The sequence below is a fragment of the Harpia harpyja genome, chromosome 3 (assembly GCF_026419915.1).
Source record: "Harpia harpyja isolate bHarHar1 chromosome 3, bHarHar1 primary haplotype, whole genome shotgun sequence".
Classification (NCBI taxonomy): domain Eukaryota; kingdom Metazoa; phylum Chordata; class Aves; order Accipitriformes; family Accipitridae; genus Harpia; species Harpia harpyja.
Window position 1 is genome coordinate 28,436,760 of NC_068942.1, and position 22,641 is coordinate 28,459,400.

The following is a 22,641-nucleotide window of genomic DNA, read 5'->3' on the forward strand; positions in this document are numbered from 1 at the left end:
TTTAGAATTATATTACATTCTCCATTGCTTAGAATAATAGCATGGGTTGCAGGATGTTATCCCCAGCGCATGCACTTGAATGCATATGTATATTACATTTAGTTAACTAGCTGTGCAAGAAATCTCTCTTACTCAACATTATCAGAGAAGATGATGATAACATTAAAAAATCATCACAAATACACCATGCTTTCAGCTAAAAATCTATTCAGCCATAATCTAGCAGCTATTCAACACAAAAGCTTTTTTTTCCTGAAATTGCTTTGCTTGGAGCTGTTCATCTAGCATATTACCTTCTATTTAAACTTGTTTAAATCCTGATATACATTTGCATTATTCTCATTAAGGTCTGGCCAAGCTTAAGCTTAACAAAAGATCTTCTATTCAAATTAAGTGGTAAGTAGTTGTCCTGGTTTCAGCTGGGATAGAGTTAACTGTCTTCCTAGTAGCTGGTATAGTGCTATGTTTTGAGTTCAGAGCAAAGAATGTTGATAACACTGATGTTTTCAGTTGTTGCTCAGTAGTGTTTAGACTAATGTCAAGGATTTTTCAGCTTCTCATGCCCAGCCAGTGAGAAAGCTGGAGGGGCACAAGAAGTTGGCACAGGACACAGCCAGGGCACCTGACCCAAACTGGCCAACGGGGTATTCCATACCATGTGACGTCCCATCCAGTTTAGGAACGGGGAAGTGGGGGGGGGCAGGGATTCACCGCTCGGGGACTGGCTGGGTGTTGGTCGGCGGGTGGTGAGAAATTGCACTGTGCATCATTTGTACATTCCAATCCTTTCATTATTGCTGTTGTCATTTTATTAGTGTTATCATTATCATTATTAGTTTCTTCTTTTCTGTTCTATTAAACCGTTCTTATCTCAACCCACGGGTTTTGCTTCTTTTCCCGATTTTCTCCCCCATCCCACTGAGTGGGGGGGAGTGAGTGAGCGGCTGCGTGGTGTTTAGTTGCTGGCTGGGGTTAAACCACGACAGTAGTATAAATATTGTCCTTACGATCTTTAAAACATTTATAATTTTAAAAACCAAAACATTATTTTTAATATTTTATCCTTGGGTTTGGGCATTTCAATTTTATGGCAAATTCAACTCATACCAGGTATATTCCTTTAATCAAATGTCAGAAAATGTAATGTTGGTCTCTACTGTTTCTGTTTTAAAGGAATTCAACCAGCCTAGCTCATAGGAGAGAATGGTGAGTTGTACTCTCAGTAAGTGGAACAGGGCTGAATTAAATACAGTAAAAACATAGTATAGAGTAAACCTACCCACATATAATCCCTCATAAATTGGAAGGTAAATATAAGTTCATATACACTTTATGCTTTCTCTCTGCTGAAATGGAGTGCACGATGAACTAGTACTCATTTAATGACTTGATGTTCTCTTGATCTGTTTGCCTGGTATACACCAAAGAACTGTTTATGCAGGTTAAGATTCTGAGTACCACAGACAAAACACTATGGCATGGAAGCATGGATAACTAAGGGAGGGTCAACAAAAAGATATCAAGAAACTGGTATATTTTACCTTAGGTTTTGCCATACATAAATGATGCAAGTGCATAGCTACTATGCTATCAACATCTCAATGCATTTTTCTGAATATTGGGATGCTTCAAAGAATGAAAGTCTTAACCCCGTCTTCTTTATCCACTCTGCACTGAGCTTCTTATCTAGGTTCAAATTCTCAAAACATCATTCATGAAAATAACTCTATTTTTTAATGACACTGGCCTCTGGAAGTCAACCATACAGAAATATATTTTTGTCCTTTTTTTTTTTTTTTTTACGAAGGGTGGCTTTCTACCAAATAGGCCTTTTTCAAAATTTTAGATTGAATACTGACCAGATTTTGTCAGTGAGGACATAAAGACATTGATTGACGTCATGGATAGACACGTGAAGGTCTTTGCTTCCCTCTAGTGACTGGTCCAGGAAGAGATTTAACTGAATCTGCTCATGTTGCTCAAATATGGCACAGAAATTCAGCAAAAGATTAATTACATGTAAAGATACCTGTGAGGTCAGTGAGGTGCTGATACAGCATTAAAGGTGTATACTTATGACAGCACTTGAGGAAATATGGCAGATTTAAACTGGACATGTGTTTGTTTTCGATGGAGCTTTACAGTTTTATCAGGCAGAGGTACGATTTCAGTGTTGACAATTCAAGAACAACTGGGGGACGACCTCTAAGATGCATTTCAAAACATTATTCCAAACATTTCTTTTAAGGTCATTTTGCCATACAAACACTGTTCTTGTAGAAAGACAGACTAGACTTTGATGAATTACATGATGTTTGATTTATCAGAGAGAATTACATGACGTTTGATTTATCAGAGAGAATAGTTATTAATTCAGGATACTTCAATCAGATTTAGATCCATGCATTTGGAAGTAAAGAAAAGCAATCCTATACTCTGCAAATGCTAAAAAATGCCTTGTATTATATTCTCCTCATATTACTAAAAGTGGGTGTATTGATACCAGTTGTAGTTCTATCTTTTTTCTACTGACTGCAAATAAGTTTAGAAGTAATAAATACACGTCCGCGCAAAACTACACAACATGATTTACTTATAAGCAATTTATGCACATGATCTGTGCCCCTGTTGTCAAAGGAACAGGAGAGAATGGCAGAAGGGTGCTTCCCACAGCTCCTTCTTACATGGGTAAGCAATATTCCCCAGATTTTTCATCTTCTTGGGTGATGCAAGTAGATTTTGGTTTTGTTTAAGGACGGCATAATACAAGGACCTTTAGTGCTGCTGCACTACTTCTGTTGGATAAACAGAGCTAAATTCTCCAGGACGGGCAACAGTCATGAGCTCATCAGAATGAATGAGAAAAAAACAGAAATATCATTATAAAACTATTTAAACTTTAGAGATCTGCATCATGGCAGGGAAATGATATTGGCTTTGAGAACAGCTAGACAGTGTTCCCAGTTAGAACTCAGGAATTTGGAACTCTAACTCTACGGGGGCGACCTTGGACAAACAGCTTTCCTTTCTTTATGCCCTAGTTTCCCCTATCTGTAAACCAGGAAGGACAACACCAACCTCCGTGTTACATTGCTTCTAAATCTACAGGTGTAACATACTTTAAGAGTTACATGATATAAATGAGAAAGGTTGATAAACGTTCGCAGCTGTAATTGTGCTATTTTGTACTTTTGGAAGTGGTATTGGATTTGGTGAACCTTGTTTTCCCCTACAAGAGTCAGTCCAAGTCCAGCACCATGCTAGACTCACAGATCCCATCTGCTGCATTTCTTGGTGAGGTATTACTAAGGAAAACAATGATCACATTTTATTTGACTTAGTAACATCCATGAATTTTTCTGGAAACATAGATACAAAACCAAATTATGACCAATTTGTTTTCTGTTCTAAAGTTTATTCAAACTGCTTAATTATCTTCTGCCGTCACTAAACACTAAAATATCTGTCAAAAGTCCAATTCAAATCTTTAAATTTGATTATGAAGATACAACCACTAGTTCTTTTTATTCACATTTCAGAATTATAATTGCCTGATATTACAAGAAACCACTATTTTTAGTTTCTGAAAATCTACATTTACATAAAGGCAATAAATAGCAATTGAGTTTTCAACAAATGGAGTTGATTAATCACCCAGTAAAAATTAAAAAGAAAGTGAACTTACTAGCAAGAATTAATTTGATTTCCTTTTTTTGCTATAAATATCAGCAGGCCATGTAAGCTCTGTTCATGGCCGTGTAGGTGTTAGTGAAGAGCAGTGTTACAAAAAAGAACTAAATTATGAATTCCTCCCATATATACTGATTCATTTTGTGTATGACTTAAAGAAAATTTTGGTCTGACTCCTTTTCAACATAAAGACACTCCATTTTATGTTGTACAATACCTACTTATTTCAGAACTAAGTACTCCTGCATTACAGTATAATCTTAGCAGTTTGTAATTTAAAAATTTTTAAATTTAGGTCTTGCATGGCTTGAGTAGTGGTTTGCCACTTGATCTAATCTGATTCAAATCAGTCAAAGCCTTTTGGTTGTCTGCAAGGGAGTTTGGATCAGGTTTTTCATTCCATACTCTTTTAATGAAAAAGAATGTGATTCTGTAGAGTCTTTCAATTCTTTATGCAAGACTACCAGGAAGAGAAGATTATGTAGTGTGCTATTACACAGGTTCCATTACGGACAGTTCTTCTTAAAAGTAGGTACTCCAGGAGGCATTTATCTTTTGAATAAGTTATTAATGTTAACTCTTCCATTACATTCACAAACATATGCATAGAAGCTAACATGGAAAGAAAATTTTCTGCCTTGAAAAATATGAAAGAAGCAAAGTCTGACGGAAAAGCTGGAGCAGCAAGTCTGACTGAAGTCAGTGGAAGAAGCAAAGCTTCAGCTGGCGTATATTGCCAAACTATACTTAGATGAATAACTCTCATTTGATTTTTATTCTACTCATAGAAAAATCTATTTTCTCCATATCTTCCTGGTGACAAAAATAATATGGCTGTAAAGTAATATAAAGTAAGGAGAGGGTGCTATTCATATTTCCAGAAGCAAATTCTGGTTTAGGATATTCTAATTATTTGATGATCAGCTTGAGACATTTTGACGTGAGTTATAAAGAGTCTTCTTGAACATATTTTCAAAGGCTAGCAAGGCTAGGCCAAACAAAGAATAACTGTAATGGTCCATCATGGTACTTTCAAAAAAAGGAGAGCAGAGAGACAAAGCAGATCAGGTTTCCCTGTCGATTTTATCACAAGGCAACAAAATGCAAAAGTTGTTTTGCTGGTACGCATGCAAGCTTATATCCTAAAGCTGAGTCACATTCTGCCCTACAGGCAAATCTGTGAGAAAATCACAATTAACTGGTAGACTCTTCTTTATTTGCATTGAACAAATTTCTTTATGGACTATTTCTCCACAATTGTATCCAGGGACAATGGGAGAAAAATAATAAAAAGCTCTAGAGGATAATTTAAAAAAAGTAATTGTAAACTTTTTTTAACCCTCTTTTTAATGGAGGATGTTATAATATGTCTGGAGTGAAATACTGAAATTATATAAATGTATACAATTTTTCATTTCTCATATATAGGTATTCATAGTTTCACATAACTTCAGGGTAGAAAATCTAAGTCGCTGTCAATGTAAATTTGTATGGCAATGGAAAAAAAAAAGTAGAGCAGACCTACCACTTGCCCTAAACTAAAACTGAACCAGGTCAAAATCCTTGCAATATTAAAAATTTCAGCTAATTTCACTGTACTTCTGCCAACTGTATATTCAGCAGGCACAAACTGCTATGAGCACACATATGGACAAATAAAACGCTGTCATACTGTTATAACATCCTTCTGCAGCAAATGGCAGAAAAGAGCCCCAGAATACTGAAGCCCTTTCCTTACCCAGTGCTGCGAGATGTCATGTTGCACCGTGTACAGCTGCGGAGCACACCAGCATCAACTGACACTGTCCTGTGGAGAACACACGTGCCCAACACAGTTCTAAAAGAACGAACACCAGCTGCACTGTTTTGCTGACCCGTCGGTGCCTATCGCAACTCCCATGTGAGATGTCACCTCCTTCCAGGGACCCACCGTGTCCACCCCACCTTCCATGCCCTCACCGTGACAGCGTTAGCCGAGGGTTGCACGTGAGGGTGGCCCTCGCGATGCTCGGTGCCGTGGCACCTAGCTTCCAGCCTCTTACTGTGTTCGGAATTCTGCGCCCTGGTTCAAGGGTCCAGGGGCTGGGTCCGCTAAGACGAGCGACTACCTTTCATGGATCGCAGAGCTCCATCCAGACTGTCTGTTAGGGCACCTATCACAGATGTAAGCATCACAGAAGGCAACAAAGTTCAAGAGAACTATTCAGACGGCCTACAAAACTGCCACAGTAAATGGCATTTTTAAAATGGAAATGTATGCATGCATATAAGGATTCTTTGATCCCCCGGGCTTCGAGAGCCTTGCCCAGACTTACATAAAGCAAAACGGCGCTAGGAAAAAACCACTGACAGTGATATGGCTAAGATTTATGTGTGGCATGGTGACAAACATATGGAAAGAGTGGTAAAATTAAATATAGAGGTGCTGGGAATCAGCTCCCCAACCCAGGAATATTTTCCTAAATAATATGGCAGAGTTCCAGCAGGACCAGTTGTGAGTAACACACTCCAGAGGAGCTGACAGGTCAGCGGGTATGGGCTGCTCCTGTGAGGCTGAAAAGTGTGTTTCAAACTCCTCAAGTAACTTCTGCAAAGAAAAAATCGAAGGGCCGGTCCCTGAGGCCCCCAAGTAAACACTCTAACCATTGGATTAGTTGCTGGTTGAGATTGTCTCTGCTGTCTCCCTCTCCCTTCTTCTTTCCCCTTCCAGAAAGGGAGGAGGGAAAGGGAAAAAACTTTCAGAAGTTTCGTTTCATCTTAAAATCTTTAAATCACTTCTGTGGGGTGGGAAAGTCAGCCCTAGTACCTGACCAACTTCTTTTTTTTCTCTTTGTGGACTAAGACACTGGAATTAATGTATCACAAACAGTTCCTGACAGCAGGGACAGTTTGTTTGTGCCAGACAATGCAAAGCAGAAAAGATACAACTCTTTCTTGAGTTTTTGGTTGGTTGGTTTAAGGAACGAAATTGTTTCTCCTCAGAACATCACTTACAAATATTCCACACATTTTCCCATGCACTGAAAGGAGAAGCATTTCTAAGACTTTACTGAAGGCAACACTTAGAATACATTTTCTGAAATGAATGGACGAAGATATTGCTCAGATTTCTGAGGGGGCAAAAATCACCACTTACATACTATTGATGCTACCAGCTTCATGTAGGGAAGCTGGAAATATCAAAGGAAACACCAGAACTCATAAACAGCCTGGTTTCAATCAACACAGACAGATATGCTCTATATTTTGGGAGAATCAGCTGATATAAAATCCTGAACTATTGGATTTGAGTTTGCCCTTTGTAATACACGACATAATATTTTATTCTTTAGTTGCACTGTCTCAATATTGTACACACATTTGGCTAGCTGCCTATGGAGAGGGCACAAGCCTGCCAGCTCGATAAATGGAAAACCTTACAAAATATCATCACAGGGGAGAATCACTAAATCTCATAGAAAGAATGGGTTAAAGATGCCTTTGCCAAAGTTAGGATGACCAAATTGTCACAGATAGCAATGGCAGCAGGATGAGTTTGATGATCTGATGTGATTAAACAGCTCACAGATCCAGAACTTTCTTCAAGGATGGATGACAGGGAATTGTAATCGCTGATCAATCTCCTGAGAAGCATGCCCAAACCCCAGGTAGATAAAGCTTCCCCTGCTGCTGGAGAAGTATTAAATTGACAAGATCAGTGGAGTAAGCATCATTCACCAAATGTCAACTTGCAACACACGCAGATAAAGTGTGGGAGAAGCGGGTAGAAAGGTGGCAAAACCCGTTAGCGGTTACTGCTGGCTGTGTGCCAACGATAAAAGCAAACACAGTTTCATCTGAAAAGCACTTAATTTAAAACACCCATCTCAGCATAGACTACTGATTACTTAAGCACCTTCAACTAAAAGCAGACCACTTTTTTGGGTTTATTCCAAAATGCTTGCCAAATCCTGGTTATGCAAAAATCACCCGGTTTGGAAGGACACGAGTACAGCACAGCTCTGTAGGATTTGCAGTGTGGATGAAGCTATTAATCCATCAAATCCAGTTGCCTGCTGCTGAGAGTGGTTCATTCCTCAGACTGAGAAAAAAGTGGAAAAAATAAAAGAGAAACAAGCTACCAAGAACCCAACATCATCATGGGCACCTAACCAATTGTATAGTCCTCTACATATTTATTTATTAAGATTTATAAATGATAGGAACCAATTCAGCATTATAGAGCTTTCATCATAATTTAAAACTCACGGTGCCAGAATACAAATGCTGAACTATTCCTGAGTAAATACAAATAAAATGCTCCAAAACAAAAAGAAGCAGCATTACAAAAATAAAATTATGAATCAACTAATGCTCCCACAGCTAACATTAGGGATCTTTCCCTAAGGGATGGAGGAAAAAAGTAGAATTTTGCTCTTGCTATTACACACTCAGGTAAGTGATAATGTAACATTCTTATAAAATAACACACATACATGTGTAAAACAAATGACAATGGCGTCCATGCAGACCTCACTGATACATCCTATCTTATTGTGAATATTCGATGGCTCATATCACTTTTCAAAACTGATAAATATCCAAGAACACCCCCAATCTTCAAATATTTTAACATCTTCAATAGCTACTATCAAATAATATGACTAGAAAAGATATCCTTCAGAATAAAAAAGTACGTCTTTCTCCCTCAAAACCTCAGACTATTTTATGTAAGCTTTATGTAAATTTTAAATGTTTCAAAAGTTCACTTTTCCATCCAGATTCTGAAGCATACTGAAACCAGTACTTATACATAGCACTAAACTTCTCTATACACAATACTAAGAGCAATGCATGCAAAACAAGTGGCAAGCACAAAATACATTTGTTTGCAATTGCTTCACACATTCATCCCAAATACCTGCATGAAATCTTTTAATCATATTGTTAAATCCACAGCATGTCTTTTTTCGGGGGGGGGGGGGTAGTCTAATTCCATGCAAATATGCCTTTGATATTCTGGACTGGAGCAGTGAAATCAGAGCATGTGCTCTAAATACACAGTGCTTAAAGTAATGCATGTAAAAAATGGTAAAGCAAGCACTGTACTACTACTGTGTAAGCAACACATTGTGAAGAGGAACAAAGAACATCTTCCAAATGTTTTGCATTCCATGTGCACATAATAATACATAATATCAAGTATTTCATGTACTTTATCCCGCACGTTTTACAGAAATGGAACATTATGATGTTGCTGGCAAATTATTGATTCTTTCGTAGAGGCACAGACTATGGTACTACTTGTATTTGGAATGATTTCTAGTATCATGTCCAAAGTTTCTCATTTCTATACTATAATGTTGTTTCTCAGCCATCAGTGTACTGATGTAAACCCAGGCTCAAGGATAAAAGCACTCACAAATTCACAGGTATACAATTTCTAACACTGTAGATGAGTCTGTAGTACGACTTACATAATATACCTGGACAAGAAGTACAACATCACCTTTAAAAAAATTAATATGGCAACCATATAAGGATCCTTCTTGAAACACTTAATCTGTATTTAGGCAAAGTTCACCTTGACTTTAATGGGAGATTTACTGTGAAAGATTAATGCAGCAAATTACAGCTGCATAAACTTGGAATTCTTTTTAAACTACACTGATTTTACTGCTTTACTTCTTTACAGTGACATTTTCTGTTTTGCTACAAAAGGGACACACAATGAAAAAAGTAGCAGAAGACTGCTAGCAAGCTTTCACTATTTAGTATACAGGTATTATTTTACTAAACTAAAATGAAAATTTGCACCAACTAAAATGGAGATTGCTGTGGGTATCACACTTGAAAATGGTATTTCGCCTTGCAGTAACTGAAATGGGAGCCTTCCTTAGTTATCTGCCTGATCGTTTACCCACTCGCTTGTTGCCCAGCAACTACCATCAAGGCACTACAGTTCTTAGACATCGTCATTTTAATCTTGAAAAAGGAGATTAAAATTACTATGTGAGTAATGTCTTCCTGGTGAGATGTTGTACTATTTCAATCTACATAGCTGCAGAAAGGAAGCCAAACGACTGGAGAACCCAGTACCTTCACTCTGTGAAAGGTTCATTTGCCCTCGTACCAACCTATTTACTGACCAACTACTTAAATATTGTTAGGTACTCTGTAATATTTGAACCATAGCAATAGAAGCAAACATCTGTCACTTACGTTCTCGAATCATCCCACAGCACACAGTAGGGATTCAATGTGCCCTAAGAAGAAAACAAACCAACCTATTAGTTACTGGTATACAAAAACATGTGTCATGCTTGACCTAAACATTTATTTGGGTCTCCTCCTACAAGATCACACTTATACTCTGACGAATTGATGCCACTGAAATTGCAAAAGCTTAAGGTTACTTCTTACAGAGTATTTAAAAAGCACTTTAACCTCAAAGTGGAGTAGTTGCCGTATTCTCTCTCTCAGATAAGGTAAGCATAAAGTTGTCTATTTGGTATATCCTAGTAGAATTAAAATATAAGAGCTAATCTGTTAAGAGACTCAACTTGACCGAACATTTCTGGGTGTGTTTAGAAGCAGAACTTTAGGCCCCTTGGGAACCTGGATGTCAAAACCAGTAATGCCCTTAAAAATTTCAAGCATACATTGGGCAAAATGTCTGGAGGCTGGGATTTCAGATGACCCCACATTCAACACCCAAGTCCTTTTGTCAATTAGGTCCTAAATCAGCAGAGATTTTTGTTCAAAATATTTTTTTGTTGTTGCTGAGCTTTATAATCCCAGCTTCAACCTGTTTGAAGTCAGTGGAAGATTTCTGATTTGATTCAGAAGAGGATGGGAACCTAAATTTATTACACATCATTAAACTATGGGTAATGTTTTGGGAAATTGAAATCTCTTTATTATTACTCATGTTTATTTTGCTGCCTAGGAAGAGTTGAGATGAAATTAAAATTCAAGCTTTGTCCCTAATCTTGTAACTCTTCCTTTATCAAAACTCAGATTGACTTAGAAGTACTTAACTGGTTAAAAACAGCAAAACTGTATTCCTGTTCATCATAAACATTGGATACTACCAGAAGTCAGAACTACGTAAACAAATCAGATATAAAATACAGAATAAAAATATATTTTTAACAAAATCACAAGTGTTTTGAAGAAACAGGTGGACTACACTATTTTCTTATGCCAACATTAGTGTAGTTCTCTCATGAACAGTGTTGGTGCAGTAGTTATGAAGATGGTTTCATATAAACAAAACACACTTCGATATTTCATTCTGAAAAGTGTTCTATTTGCAAAAAAACCATGGCAACCCGTGAAGTAAAAATCTTTTAAATATTTAAGTCCTTCCATCCACCTCTTTGTCAAAGATAAAAAAGGTCCTTCTGAAGATGCTTCTGAGAGAGACATTTAGGGAAATTTTGATCCTCCACTTCAGTATTTTGCTGACTGCATTGAATTTTATGAGTAGAGTATAAATATTTAAACCCAACATATACTTATGGCACTTTATATTAACATAGCACTGTACAAACATAAATAAAGGATGTTCCATTCCCTGAAGTATTTATAATACAAAGAAGAGGAAGGGGAAAAGGGCACAGGACAAAGCACTGGATAACAGGCCCATTGGGATTCAGAGACCAGGTCCTGCATCATTAGCCAAAAACTTTAGCTACATTGATAGAAGAACATATAGAAGGACAAGAATTAGGAATAATGGAATGACAGTGCAGAATTAACCTTTTTTTAAAATGTCATTTTATAAAGAGTATTAATTGGTATTCTAAGACTGGGTGCAGAAATTCTACTTGCAATCTGATATAGCTATATGCATATTAAAAAAGTACTCCTATAGCTGAATTGTAATAAGACATTGCATATCTGAGATCTGAGACCTTTCCTAGCAGCAGATATCATACAGTTTATGCTCACTATTCCCACAGTACAAATAGAAAGAATACAAAAACACTTTCAGAAAAAATGTCCATTATAAAGAAATCTACAAAATAGAGGGAAAATAAAAGCCTTTGCAGAAAGCTGAAACACAATAAAACTGATGCTGTCACATCACACGCCTCATTCTCTTTGAAATGTATTCAAATAAAAAAAAAAAAAAAAAGAGTATGTTTGGCCATTGCAGTCCCTAATGAGAGATTAAGCAGAAATATGGAAAGCAGGATAAATATTACTCCTGTTCCTTAAGAAGGTCTCGTGTGAGGGTTTGCTCTGCCAGGCGCGGCACCTCGCAAGGGCACAGCAGCCTTTCAGAACTTCTTTCTCTTTTGATATCCTGATCAAACACCCTTCAAGCACTGCAAGGACCACAGGCAGCCTGTCTTCCTACTTTCTTCTTCGCCCTTAACCCGTTGCTCCCTTTTTCACAGTCTTTCTGGGTCTGGTCTCCTGGCAATGTCTCCTCACGCTGCTGTCGTTGAGCTACCTCCAAGAGCCATCGCTCTCTGTGAAGGCAGCAATCTTTCATCCCAGCTCTTGCCAGTTAATTACTTAGCTGCAGCTAAGGAAGCGGCTACTGTGTCCATTAATGTTTACGACTGTTGCAGTATTGATTTATACGCTACAGTACAGGACTTGGATAGCTCAAAAATAGACATATGTGTGTGAGCGTGTATGTATATATATCTCTGCCTGGCATATAAAACTGAACTTTCAAGATGTGATTGGCAACTTTGACAGCTCTGCAGCACAGCGCCAAATGTGTTCTGTAGCCAGGGTTTTCAGTCTCATTGAAAGTTCGGTGTCCTACTCTACTGCTGGCTCGTTACTTTAGTGTCCCTGGCGTAAAGTTCTGTGCTGTCAGAAGGTGAGAGTTCATATTCTCCCTGGAGCAAATAGGATTTTGTTTGAGTTTTGCAGTTTTTAAAAGATTACTTCGGTGTCTTTTCAGTCAAACTACTGGAAAAATGTGATCACATTTATCAACTTGCTCACAGTGCATAAGACCAAATATCATGTTCTCTAAATAACGCATTGCAACCCACATTCCCACTGTGGTCAACTGCCTATTATAATTTAATTTATCTGCAAATCCAAATACCATGCTATATTCTGAACAGCACATGCAATTGTGATTTAGACCTCCCCCCCCAATCCTCTGGATTTATTAATAAACTGGCTAATTTTGATATAAAATGAAGCAATGATGATAAATTCTGAATAAATGAGTGTTTTAAGGCTAATTTGAATGACACATTAATTCCTATTAAATGATCACATTTTCCCATCTTTTTTCATAATGTCTTATCTACTTAATATAGTCAGTGGATGGAGAGGTAAAAGAACAAATGTGTGGGTATACTTCTATATATTAGTAGGCATGCTCTAGAGGTTGCTTAAAAATTAAGTCAATTTGGAAACAAACTGTTCTGAATAATAAGCAGCATTTCAAGTACAAAGGTTTGAAAAGAACAAAAATAACAACAAGAAGAGCCATTAAAAATGAGATGAAAGAGAATGTCTGTATTTTATTTTCTGTTTAAAAATTAATCTATTTAATTGACATCACGATTAATTGGTGAGCCATTAATAAATAACGTTCAAATGCTACAGATACATTAATACTAGTTTTATTGTTCTGTATGACATATAAAGCTTGTTCTATAGTAATATATGATATTTAAAGTCTTGTTTCCAGCCGAGAAAATTATAGCAAAGAAGATGACAATTAGATTCAGTCTGAAGGCAAGAACACTCAAACCTACAAAATAATATTTCTATGCATCTACAGCCTTAGTTCTTTAAACCAACGCCCCATTATGGAGGCTAAGCCTTGAACATAAAAATCACCAAATATTAAAATTGTAAAACTGGTTTCCATTCCCAGGTTTTTTTGAGCAACATTTTGTCATTGTATCTGCTGATCCAACTCTTATATCCAGGTGGATCAAGATCCTATATAAAAGTACTATGTATGTAAGTCCAATTTAAGGATGGGAAATTTATTCCAAGCACTTGATGCTTCTCTAGAGTAAACTATAGCACAAAAACTGAGCCAAAAGAAAAAAAAATGGCACTGATATCTATTGGCAAGGTTATTGTCTTTTCACCTTGTCAAGACGTGAGCTAATACAATATTTATTAATATTCTGTTACTGAAAGGTTGACAAAGCAAAGTGAAAATCAGTGGTTTTAATCTAGCCTTTTGTAACAATGAAGTTTCATTTCATTTCCAAGATTTTGAAACTTGGCAAGAACTTGCTCTGTAAATTACTGAAAGGGTTGGATTAAAAAAAAAAAAAGAAAAAAAATAGAGATTAAAAAAAACCCTCTTTAAGAATTTTCTAGAATTCCAACTTCTGGGGACAGCATTTCAACCTTTTATTAGTCTAGCCTTGCTTGCATTGTGCTGGTTTTAATAGCTTGTGTTTGGCTTATAAGTATTTACAATGCTGACCCATTGCTTACTAGTATTTTTTTTTTTAATTTTTCAATTTCTTTTCTAGAATATGTGACCAAAGTAATTCCAATCTTTTTTTTTTTTCTGACCTCCTACCCCACATTTTTGCAAGTAGTAATTCCAATTTCAAAATATGGAAGTTATACTCCAATATTCTTTATCTACAACTCATGTAAGTAGCCCCAAAATCATTGCTAAAATAATGGAAATTAAAATCTAGCATTGAGAAATACCATAAACTCTTCCTCATAATGATCTTAGTAAGATCAAACCAAGTATTTTATTTCAAAGGTGGGTTTTTTTCCTGATATATAGGATTAATTTGTGGTCTACTTCAGCAAATACTCTATTACATTTTTAGTGAAATTTCTGACAGAAACAAAAGTTATGTTAAAGACTGATATTTTATCTTAATATATATGATATAACTTAGGGTGGAAACAAAACAAAAGAAAACCAAACCCAAAACCTGCCCACCCTAAAACATCTTAAAATTAAATAGAAACAGAGAACCACAAAACCCAAAATCTCCACAATTCTCCACCAATAAACTTCTAATTTTACTGAAAGGTAAGGAGTCAGCTCAGTTTATGTTCCTCTGTTCCTTTCTTTTTTTCTGCTTGACTTTGCAGTAAATTTCACTGAGATGTTCTTTGTAATACCATTTTTCTGGGAACTGAATGGTGGGTCATAATGACCATTAATGGGAAAATAGTTTCTTCCAACCTTGAGTAAAATGTAAATCAAAGATCTAGAGTTCAAAGACTTTTCTTTATATTTTTGCCCAGAGATACTTATCCAAATTGGCTACTGACTGAAATAGTTGGAACTCCTCCAGCTGAACTGTACCTATATGACCACTTGAGCAACTGTTTATAACAAAAAATCACAGCTTTACAGTCTTTTGCATAACAATACTATTCACCGGAGCTCTAGTAACTATGTCTCTTCTAATCATCTTTTTATGACTTTAAATAAACTAACTCTTAGCAACATAAACAGACAGAGTTTATATGCCATGCCTTCACGTAAATTACTCCCATGTTTGTTATTTAATGTTATTTCCCCAATATCATACATGACAAAAATTTCTCAGAAAAGATAGATTTTATTCTCCCTGGGGTGCTGGGAGATTGCTGACAGCAGAAAGAAAAACTGTTAAAATTTTTCATATAGTTAGACATAGAATCCCCTTTTTTCAGATTTAAACCATTTTTAACATGAGATTAAAGGCTGAAAAGTACAGAATTAAAAATAATTGCACAAAAAATCTCAAACATTTATAAGAATTGTAAGCTAAATGGGAATGAGAGCATTTTTTTCTAAGTCTGCTACAGCAGGTTAGGTAAAAACTGGCTTTTGAGTATAAAATAATGACAGAAAAGAAGAAAAGGCCCGAAGAACTATGTAGCTCTATGACCTATGCAGGGAGCAAAAGGTTAAGCATTCAGCACAATACTACATTTTCAATTTTATCCATCAAAGCGGTTAATGGAGACTTTTCAGGAGAAATTGCTGTGTAAATGAAAACCTCAAAACTCACAGAACAGTTAATTTTGTTTTGCATATATACATGCATAAAACAAGTACGCATTCCCTTCAAAGTATGTTAGACTGTTCCTGGGCTTAAGTTTTAGCAGTTAAACTGGGGTTTATTACCTGATATTTAAAACAACCTCACTTATTTCTCGCATATGATCTGATAAATACTCTTGGAAGAGCATATCAACCATCCTTGTACTTACATTAGACAGATGGGCCAGTTCTATCTCCAGGAAAGAATCCGTAGTTTTGGGCTCGGGTCGTATAGTAACAACGATGATTTTTGAATTAACAACAGTAAAATTCCTGGAAAAAATACATGTAAAAATGAAAGATTTAACTTAGTGTGAAGTTAAATGAGGCTTCTGATATTACATCTAAAGAAGTATCTCACGGGTATTTTCCGTGACTTTAGTTGACAAATATTCAGGAAGAAAATATATGTGTTTAGAAGTGGGGAAAACATTCACTCGTTACCAGCTGTACCCACACATTAAAGACTGAAGAGCAACAATGGTGGCACAAGTGCCATTTGTTAAAGTACAGTTTACTAATTAGAAGGGTGTATTGATGACACAAACATTCTGTCAATGTTTGAATGCATATCGTTCGCTTCTCTTGACATAGGCTCACTAGCTATGTTTTATAAGAGACAGTAATTTTTCTTCCAAAGTGCTGTGTTGGACTGTTTTCTGACTGTTAACTGTAAAATTGTGAAGATGGATGAGTGCAATGGGAGATTCTACAGTTCTGTTGATTCTGTGCTCATGAAAACAACCTACCTGTTTCCAATTATCAAAAAACCATTGCATTTGGTATATGAGTGGGCAACTTCATCATCTAAATACCTTTGAAAATATAATCCATAGTTGTGCCCTGACTGATATCCCACCAAAACCAATCAATTTTTTCTCATATATGTGAGATTAGATGTGATCTTTTGTTATTGTACCAGATTACTCAAAATAATAATTTTCTGTTAATTTCTCCAGTTCATCATCAATCTCTCTTTTCATGTAAAATGTGGATCACCATATTTTGTAGCTACCTTTCTAGGACAGACCTAGTATTGTCAAGGTTATGCTAATACAGGCATAAAGACATGTTGACATGATGTTCATGCCTGAGATCCTTGCTTCTTATGACCCCATCAGGCTTAGAACAACCGTCAGTTATCAGCCTGACTGTTTCTGATGATCATGATGATATTTCCATTGTATGTAATGCTGCTTTCAACACCTTCTGCTGATCACACATAAACCAACACAATACCTCACAGAAAGACATATTCATGGGTAGATGTTATCAAAGAAGAAACTAGGCAGTTTAGATGTAATTATAATAGTATAAATATTCTGTTGTTGTTGTTGTTGTTTAATCGCTTATTTTCTCCAGGGAAATGGTATTTAGGAGAGGATTCCATTTTGCTGGATCATTGAAACAGGAATTGCCACGGCTACAGTAATAGAACCTTAACTCAGTGGGCACTTTACGCAGCACAAGGAATGAAATTATTCTTCTGGGGCAAGGTATGAATTCTAGTCCAATTTTACTCAGCCAAATCATGTAATGGAAATATAATGGAAGTGGCTTTCTATTTTACTTAATTCCTATTTCTTCCCTTTGGTTGCACTTTAAAGTCTCACACATTGTTGATGAAAACAAATCTCTATCAGACTAACTTTTAATGTTCGGCAAACTTGCAGTGCATTCTGTAGAAGAGGAGTAATGACGGTACCTTACTGTACATACAGTAGATGAATATCTATAAATGTTCCTAAGTAAGGCATAATAATAATAATAAAAAAAACCCAAAACAAATGAACAAAACTCCAATTAAATAGAAAACTGATTTCTCTAACACATCATGACAGGTGGAAATAGAGCTTACTAGGTATTAAAAGTTTTTATCCATTCTGGAAATTCACATAAGGTAATGTAAATACTGATACTTCAGTACCTGATCACAGCCAATCTTTGTAATTGAGAAGCGTTTCCTTGCTGTATCTAATTTTGGTACAGTTCAGATGGTTCTAGGGTGAGGTCCAAAAGACCACTTAAGGTGCCTAGATTGCAACCTCGGTACATCAATTTTACTTCACTCTCATTAAAACCCTTCCAATCCACTTACATTTTCAAGAGCCCCTAGCAGACTATTTCAACAGAAAATAAATGTAACTGGCTATATTGCTGCGAAATGAAATCTGCATCACTCAGTGCTGTCCTGTCTGGGCTGAATGCCTAGTTGCACATCTCATATTTAACTGTTTAGATAGTCCCTGGAAGAATGCGATCTGGCAAGTATATTCTAAACTCACATAACACGTTAAGATGCCACTGAATTAAAGCTCAAAGCATTGTAGTTGCAAGAATTTCCCTCAAAACCACTGGTGCAGTGCCATTGATAACTTTATTGAAGATAATTTTTTAAACAGCTCAGTGCTGAGAACACTTATTCAGGAATTTAAGTAATCAGCTTTTACAAAACATCCCGGGAGGTGGAATATGTGGATTTTGGTCCCTCTCATATTGGGAATGACATAGAATGGGAATGAGCTATCTCACACTTCGTGGGCAAGTGTGTTATCTTACAGCATTTTTTATGACAGGTGGAGAGTGACTTTACCATTACTTCTTTCTCATTCATCAAAAAAAATCTAAAACTTATCTTTAATGAGAAATGAACTTGTACGGAGTGATACTCTGCTGACTGTCCAGAAAAATGCACATCAGGGTCAAATTTTGAGATCACTCAAAAAATATATTAAATTCCTTGGACAATATGGTTGAATAAATCCTTGAAGATTCAAGATAACAAAGTCTGATTGAGTAAAGGCTCAAGAAGTGCTTCCAGAGCTGCTGTCCTGGTGTTTTTTCCTATCTGAATTAATAACAATATTAATAAAACAGAGTTATTTTACTAAGCTCCTTTTCTATCTGGGTATACATTTTGAGGGTATTCTTTTATATAAGGGTATCCATACTGATTCTATGTGATATGAAATTCAGGTTTTCTTTTCTTTTTAGAATGACTCTATGTTGCTCAAGAAAAATGAACTTATGAATAAAGCATGTTGCTGCCTCAAGACAGCATGAAAGAAGTTATAGTTCAACACATAAATGTTGTATACCTTACAGAAAAATTACTGCTGCTATAGCAGTAATGCTATGCAGTAAAAGCCTGTCTGAGATACTCCATCCTCAGTCTAACAAAGTTGACCTAACGAAGTTTAAGGGCCTTTTCGGCCATACAGCACCCGAAGGAGGGGGTTAGGGAATGATGTTTCAAACGGGGAAAGAGAACATTTCAGTGGAGGAAATTATAGCCCCAAAAGTACAGCGGTTGTTTTAAGCGATGGGAAAAAAAGCTTGCTACAGCAAAATCATTGATTCTTTATTTGTTAAAGGAGAAGTTAAAAACTATTTTACAGTATGGCAATATGCAATGTATTCTTTCAGAGTGCCCAGAAGAGGAATTATATATAATATCTTTTAGATGAGTATTATACTGAGAATCAATTTTCTGTGAACTTAACAATAACATAAATGTGCTCAGGGATGCAAGAGTTATGGAAATAATATTCAGTCTATAGTGCTCAAAATATTCAATATTTTAATCTAAGATTTTAAAAAAATCCATATGACATTACGAGAACAGTGCAATGCAGCAAAGTATATTAGGAAATAGAATCAGACGAAGTTTATTTACTTGTGCATGGAAAAAAAAAATATTCTATTTTTATAAGGAAGAATAAAGCACTTTTCTCTTCTTTTCCCTAACCTCTTGTTTAACAGTCCTGGCAAAATTCTTTAAATAATATACATGTACCACTGGGATTAAACACATTGTCCAAAAATTTCTATATTAATGTAATTGCCAAGTTCTCATCTCAGACTGTGTTTACAAGACTTACTTTTCACAGATGCTATGCCAGTAAAAACAAGAAAAATCAAGCCCATATGGCAAAATGCAGCTAATTTTGGAGTTTGTGAAATATATTGTATAGGCTGTCCTAGATAATGAAATCCTCGTTTTACTCACAGAACACCTGTGATATACCAGATGGGGATTCTGTGGTTAGGTGCTTTGAAAGATTTTCCCTAAAGATATACTGAGATATTTTTTATTTATTTGTTTGTTTATTTTAAACAAAGAAGTTTCTTGTGATGATGCAGAAGCTTGCATATCTTTTAGCGCTGATATTAAGGAATGTATTGGAATATGTCACCTTTGTTCTTCAGGAAACTACAATCAAATATTTACTTTACTCCCACCTTAACTCCTGTAAATCCAGGGACTGAAATCATATGGAAAGTGGTAAAGCTTTCTAGATATTTAACTGCAGCCAGTAGAAATCACCTCTTTTATCAGGTTGTCAAGGTGTAAAAGATGCGACCTTTGAACTCAAACACAAGCCCATTTTACTTATGTTACCTTCGTTTTTTTGTTTTTTTTATCTTTATTCCCACCATTATAATATTTTGTCAACTGTCATTTTATTTTGAACAGCACCACATAAGATGCTTATCCAGAATGGGTTTTTAATTCATACATTGTGCGTAGCTACCACACTTCCAGGTATCATATAAAAACTAGATGGTGTTACCTCCCTTCACATTTTACAGTGTTTGCTCCATATACAATGCTATTGCAGTGCAGCAATTCAGCACTAACACTATATTCAGCACTAATATGGCTATAATGATAATGCTTATTACAGTTAAATAAGATTAGTACAAATAGTAATTAATATAAACCCATGTAAGATGATAGTTCTTCATTGCAAAATGTAAGCAAACAAAAATAAACCTTTTCCATATGCAGTGGGATGTATGGAAACCTTCAGTTCATCCATGTACCTGAACGAGTGTAAGATGATAAACCACCCGATAATAAAGATTCCTTTAAAACCTGCATTGCAGTTCTAATTTTGGCAGAGTGTAACAGCTCAACAAATTCAGCACTAACCACAGTTGCAGCTTTTTTCCAATTCCAGATTCCATCTGAATGAACATTAAAATGGTTTGAATGCATCAAAATGCATTCAGTAGTATTTAATATCTTCATCAATGACTCAGTGGGATCGAGTGCACCCTTAGCAAGTTTGCTGATGACACCAAGCTCGGTGGTGCAGTTGACATGCCTCAGGGAAGGGATGCCATCCAGACGGACCTGGACAGGCTTCAGGAGTGGCTCCATGTGAACCTCATAAAGTTCAACAAGGCCAAGCGCAAGGTCCTGCACCTGGCTCGGAGCAACCCCCGGTATCAATATGGACTGGGGGATGAAGGGACTGAGAGCAGCCCTGCGGAGAAGGACTTGGTGATATCGGTGGATGAAAAATCAGATGTGAGCCGGCAATGGGCACCTGCAGTCCAGAAAACCAATTGTACCCTGGGCTGCATAAAATGATGCATGGCCAGCAGGTTGACGGAGGCGATTCCGCCCCATTCTGCTCTGGTGAGACCCCACCTGCAGTACTGCATCCAGCTCTGGGGCCATCAGTACGAGAAAGACATGGACCCGTTGGAGCGGGTCCAGAGGAGGGACACGAGGATGATCAGGGGGCTGGAGCACCTCTCCTGTGAAGACAGGCGAAGAGAGTTGGGGTTGTTCAGCCTGGAGAAGAGAAGGCTCCGGGGAGACCTTACAGCAGCCTGCCAGTACCTAAAGGGGGCTTAGAAGAAAGATGGAGAGAGGCTTTTTTCCAAGGCCTGTAGTGACAGGGCAGGGTGCAATGGTTTTAAACTGAAAGAGGGTAGGTTTAGATTAGACATAAAGAAGAAATTTTTTACGAGGAGGGTGGTGAGGCACTGGAACAGGTTTCCCAGAGAAGCTGTGGATGCCCCATCCCTGGCAGCGTTCAAGGCCAGGTTGGATGGGGCTTTGAGTAACCTGGTCTAGTGGAAGGTGTCCCTGCCCACAGCAGGGGGGTAGACTATATGATCTTTGGAGGTCCCTTCCAACCCAAACTGTTCAATGATTCTATGATCTATGAAAACAGTTTGAAATTGTGCCACCTTTGAGGTACTATTTTAGGGTCATGAGATCAAATCTTGAATATGACTGCCATGGGCAAAGAAATCCACCATGATACACTTCCTGATGAGGTACGAGATATAAGCTGTAAAAGTTTCAGTATGACTTCATTACAAATATTAAAGAAGTGCAGGGAAGTACTGAGGCGCTATACTCCGAACAAAGAAGAGACTAGAAGTACCTGGGAATATGTGTTATATTTTTATATCACAGATTAATAATGACTTTTATTCCTTATTCACATACATAAGAGAAATAATAGTGCTCGTTTCCTTTTCTTGGGCAGCCGAGAATTGGATTCAAATAATACCGAACATATTCAGAGGCAAAGTGGGATATCTTTGTATTTGAATTTCTAAAGACTTCATTTATGAATAGATATACATAGATTATTAGACCATTTTGCTTTAGAAGCCACAAAACCTCTCTGTGAACTGAATTGTACAGAGAATGGTCAAATTCACTGTGTAAATCAGTAACGAGCTGAAAGTAGAACAGATAAAAGCAAAAATTTGGGAACTGAGATGCACTTTCTCATAGTCCATAGTACTTAAGTTGCTGTACTTTTATGTCCCTGTTCTGCCCCTATTCCTGCTACTTGGGATTCTATTGATTCTAGGGAAAATCTAGTAAGGCCTATAAATCCCACTTTTCTAATGGATGAAAGAAATGCCCTGAAAGGCTTTTCATATAAGCAAATATACAGCATTCAAGGTCCACACTTGTTTTCTGTAAATTAAGTGAAAGCTGAAGAAGCATGACCATAGACTTTGGTTTACAATATAAAGTTCTTAAAGGTACATGGCCCCCTTGATGCTTTCCTTGGATTGGCAGATTGGCTCTAAGGTCTGCCCAAAGGGACTGACTACAATAGCCATTTGGCTCTGTTTCTTTGAATATGGGAGAAGAGAAGAAAAAATCTCTCTCACAAACATCTTTTCCTTCCTGGATA

General features: G+C 36.7%; 1 protein-coding gene across 7 annotated transcripts in view; it reads right to left on the minus strand.

Annotated features, from left to right (window-relative positions):
- The window catches only part of ADGRB3 (adhesion G protein-coupled receptor B3), a 465,066-nt gene that overhangs the window by 176,573 nt on the left and 265,852 nt on the right, over nt 1–22,641 (minus strand). For all 7 annotated transcript variants that reach the window (XM_052781809.1, XM_052781807.1, XM_052781806.1 and 4 more), the window contains 2 exons: nt 15,853–15,955; nt 9,892–9,935 (listed from right to left, as the gene is read on the minus strand). In XM_052781809.1, the coding sequence (XP_052637769.1) occupies nt 9,892–9,935; nt 15,853–15,955 (147 nt within the window). The remainder of the gene's footprint in view (nt 1–9,891; nt 9,936–15,852; nt 15,956–22,641) is intronic.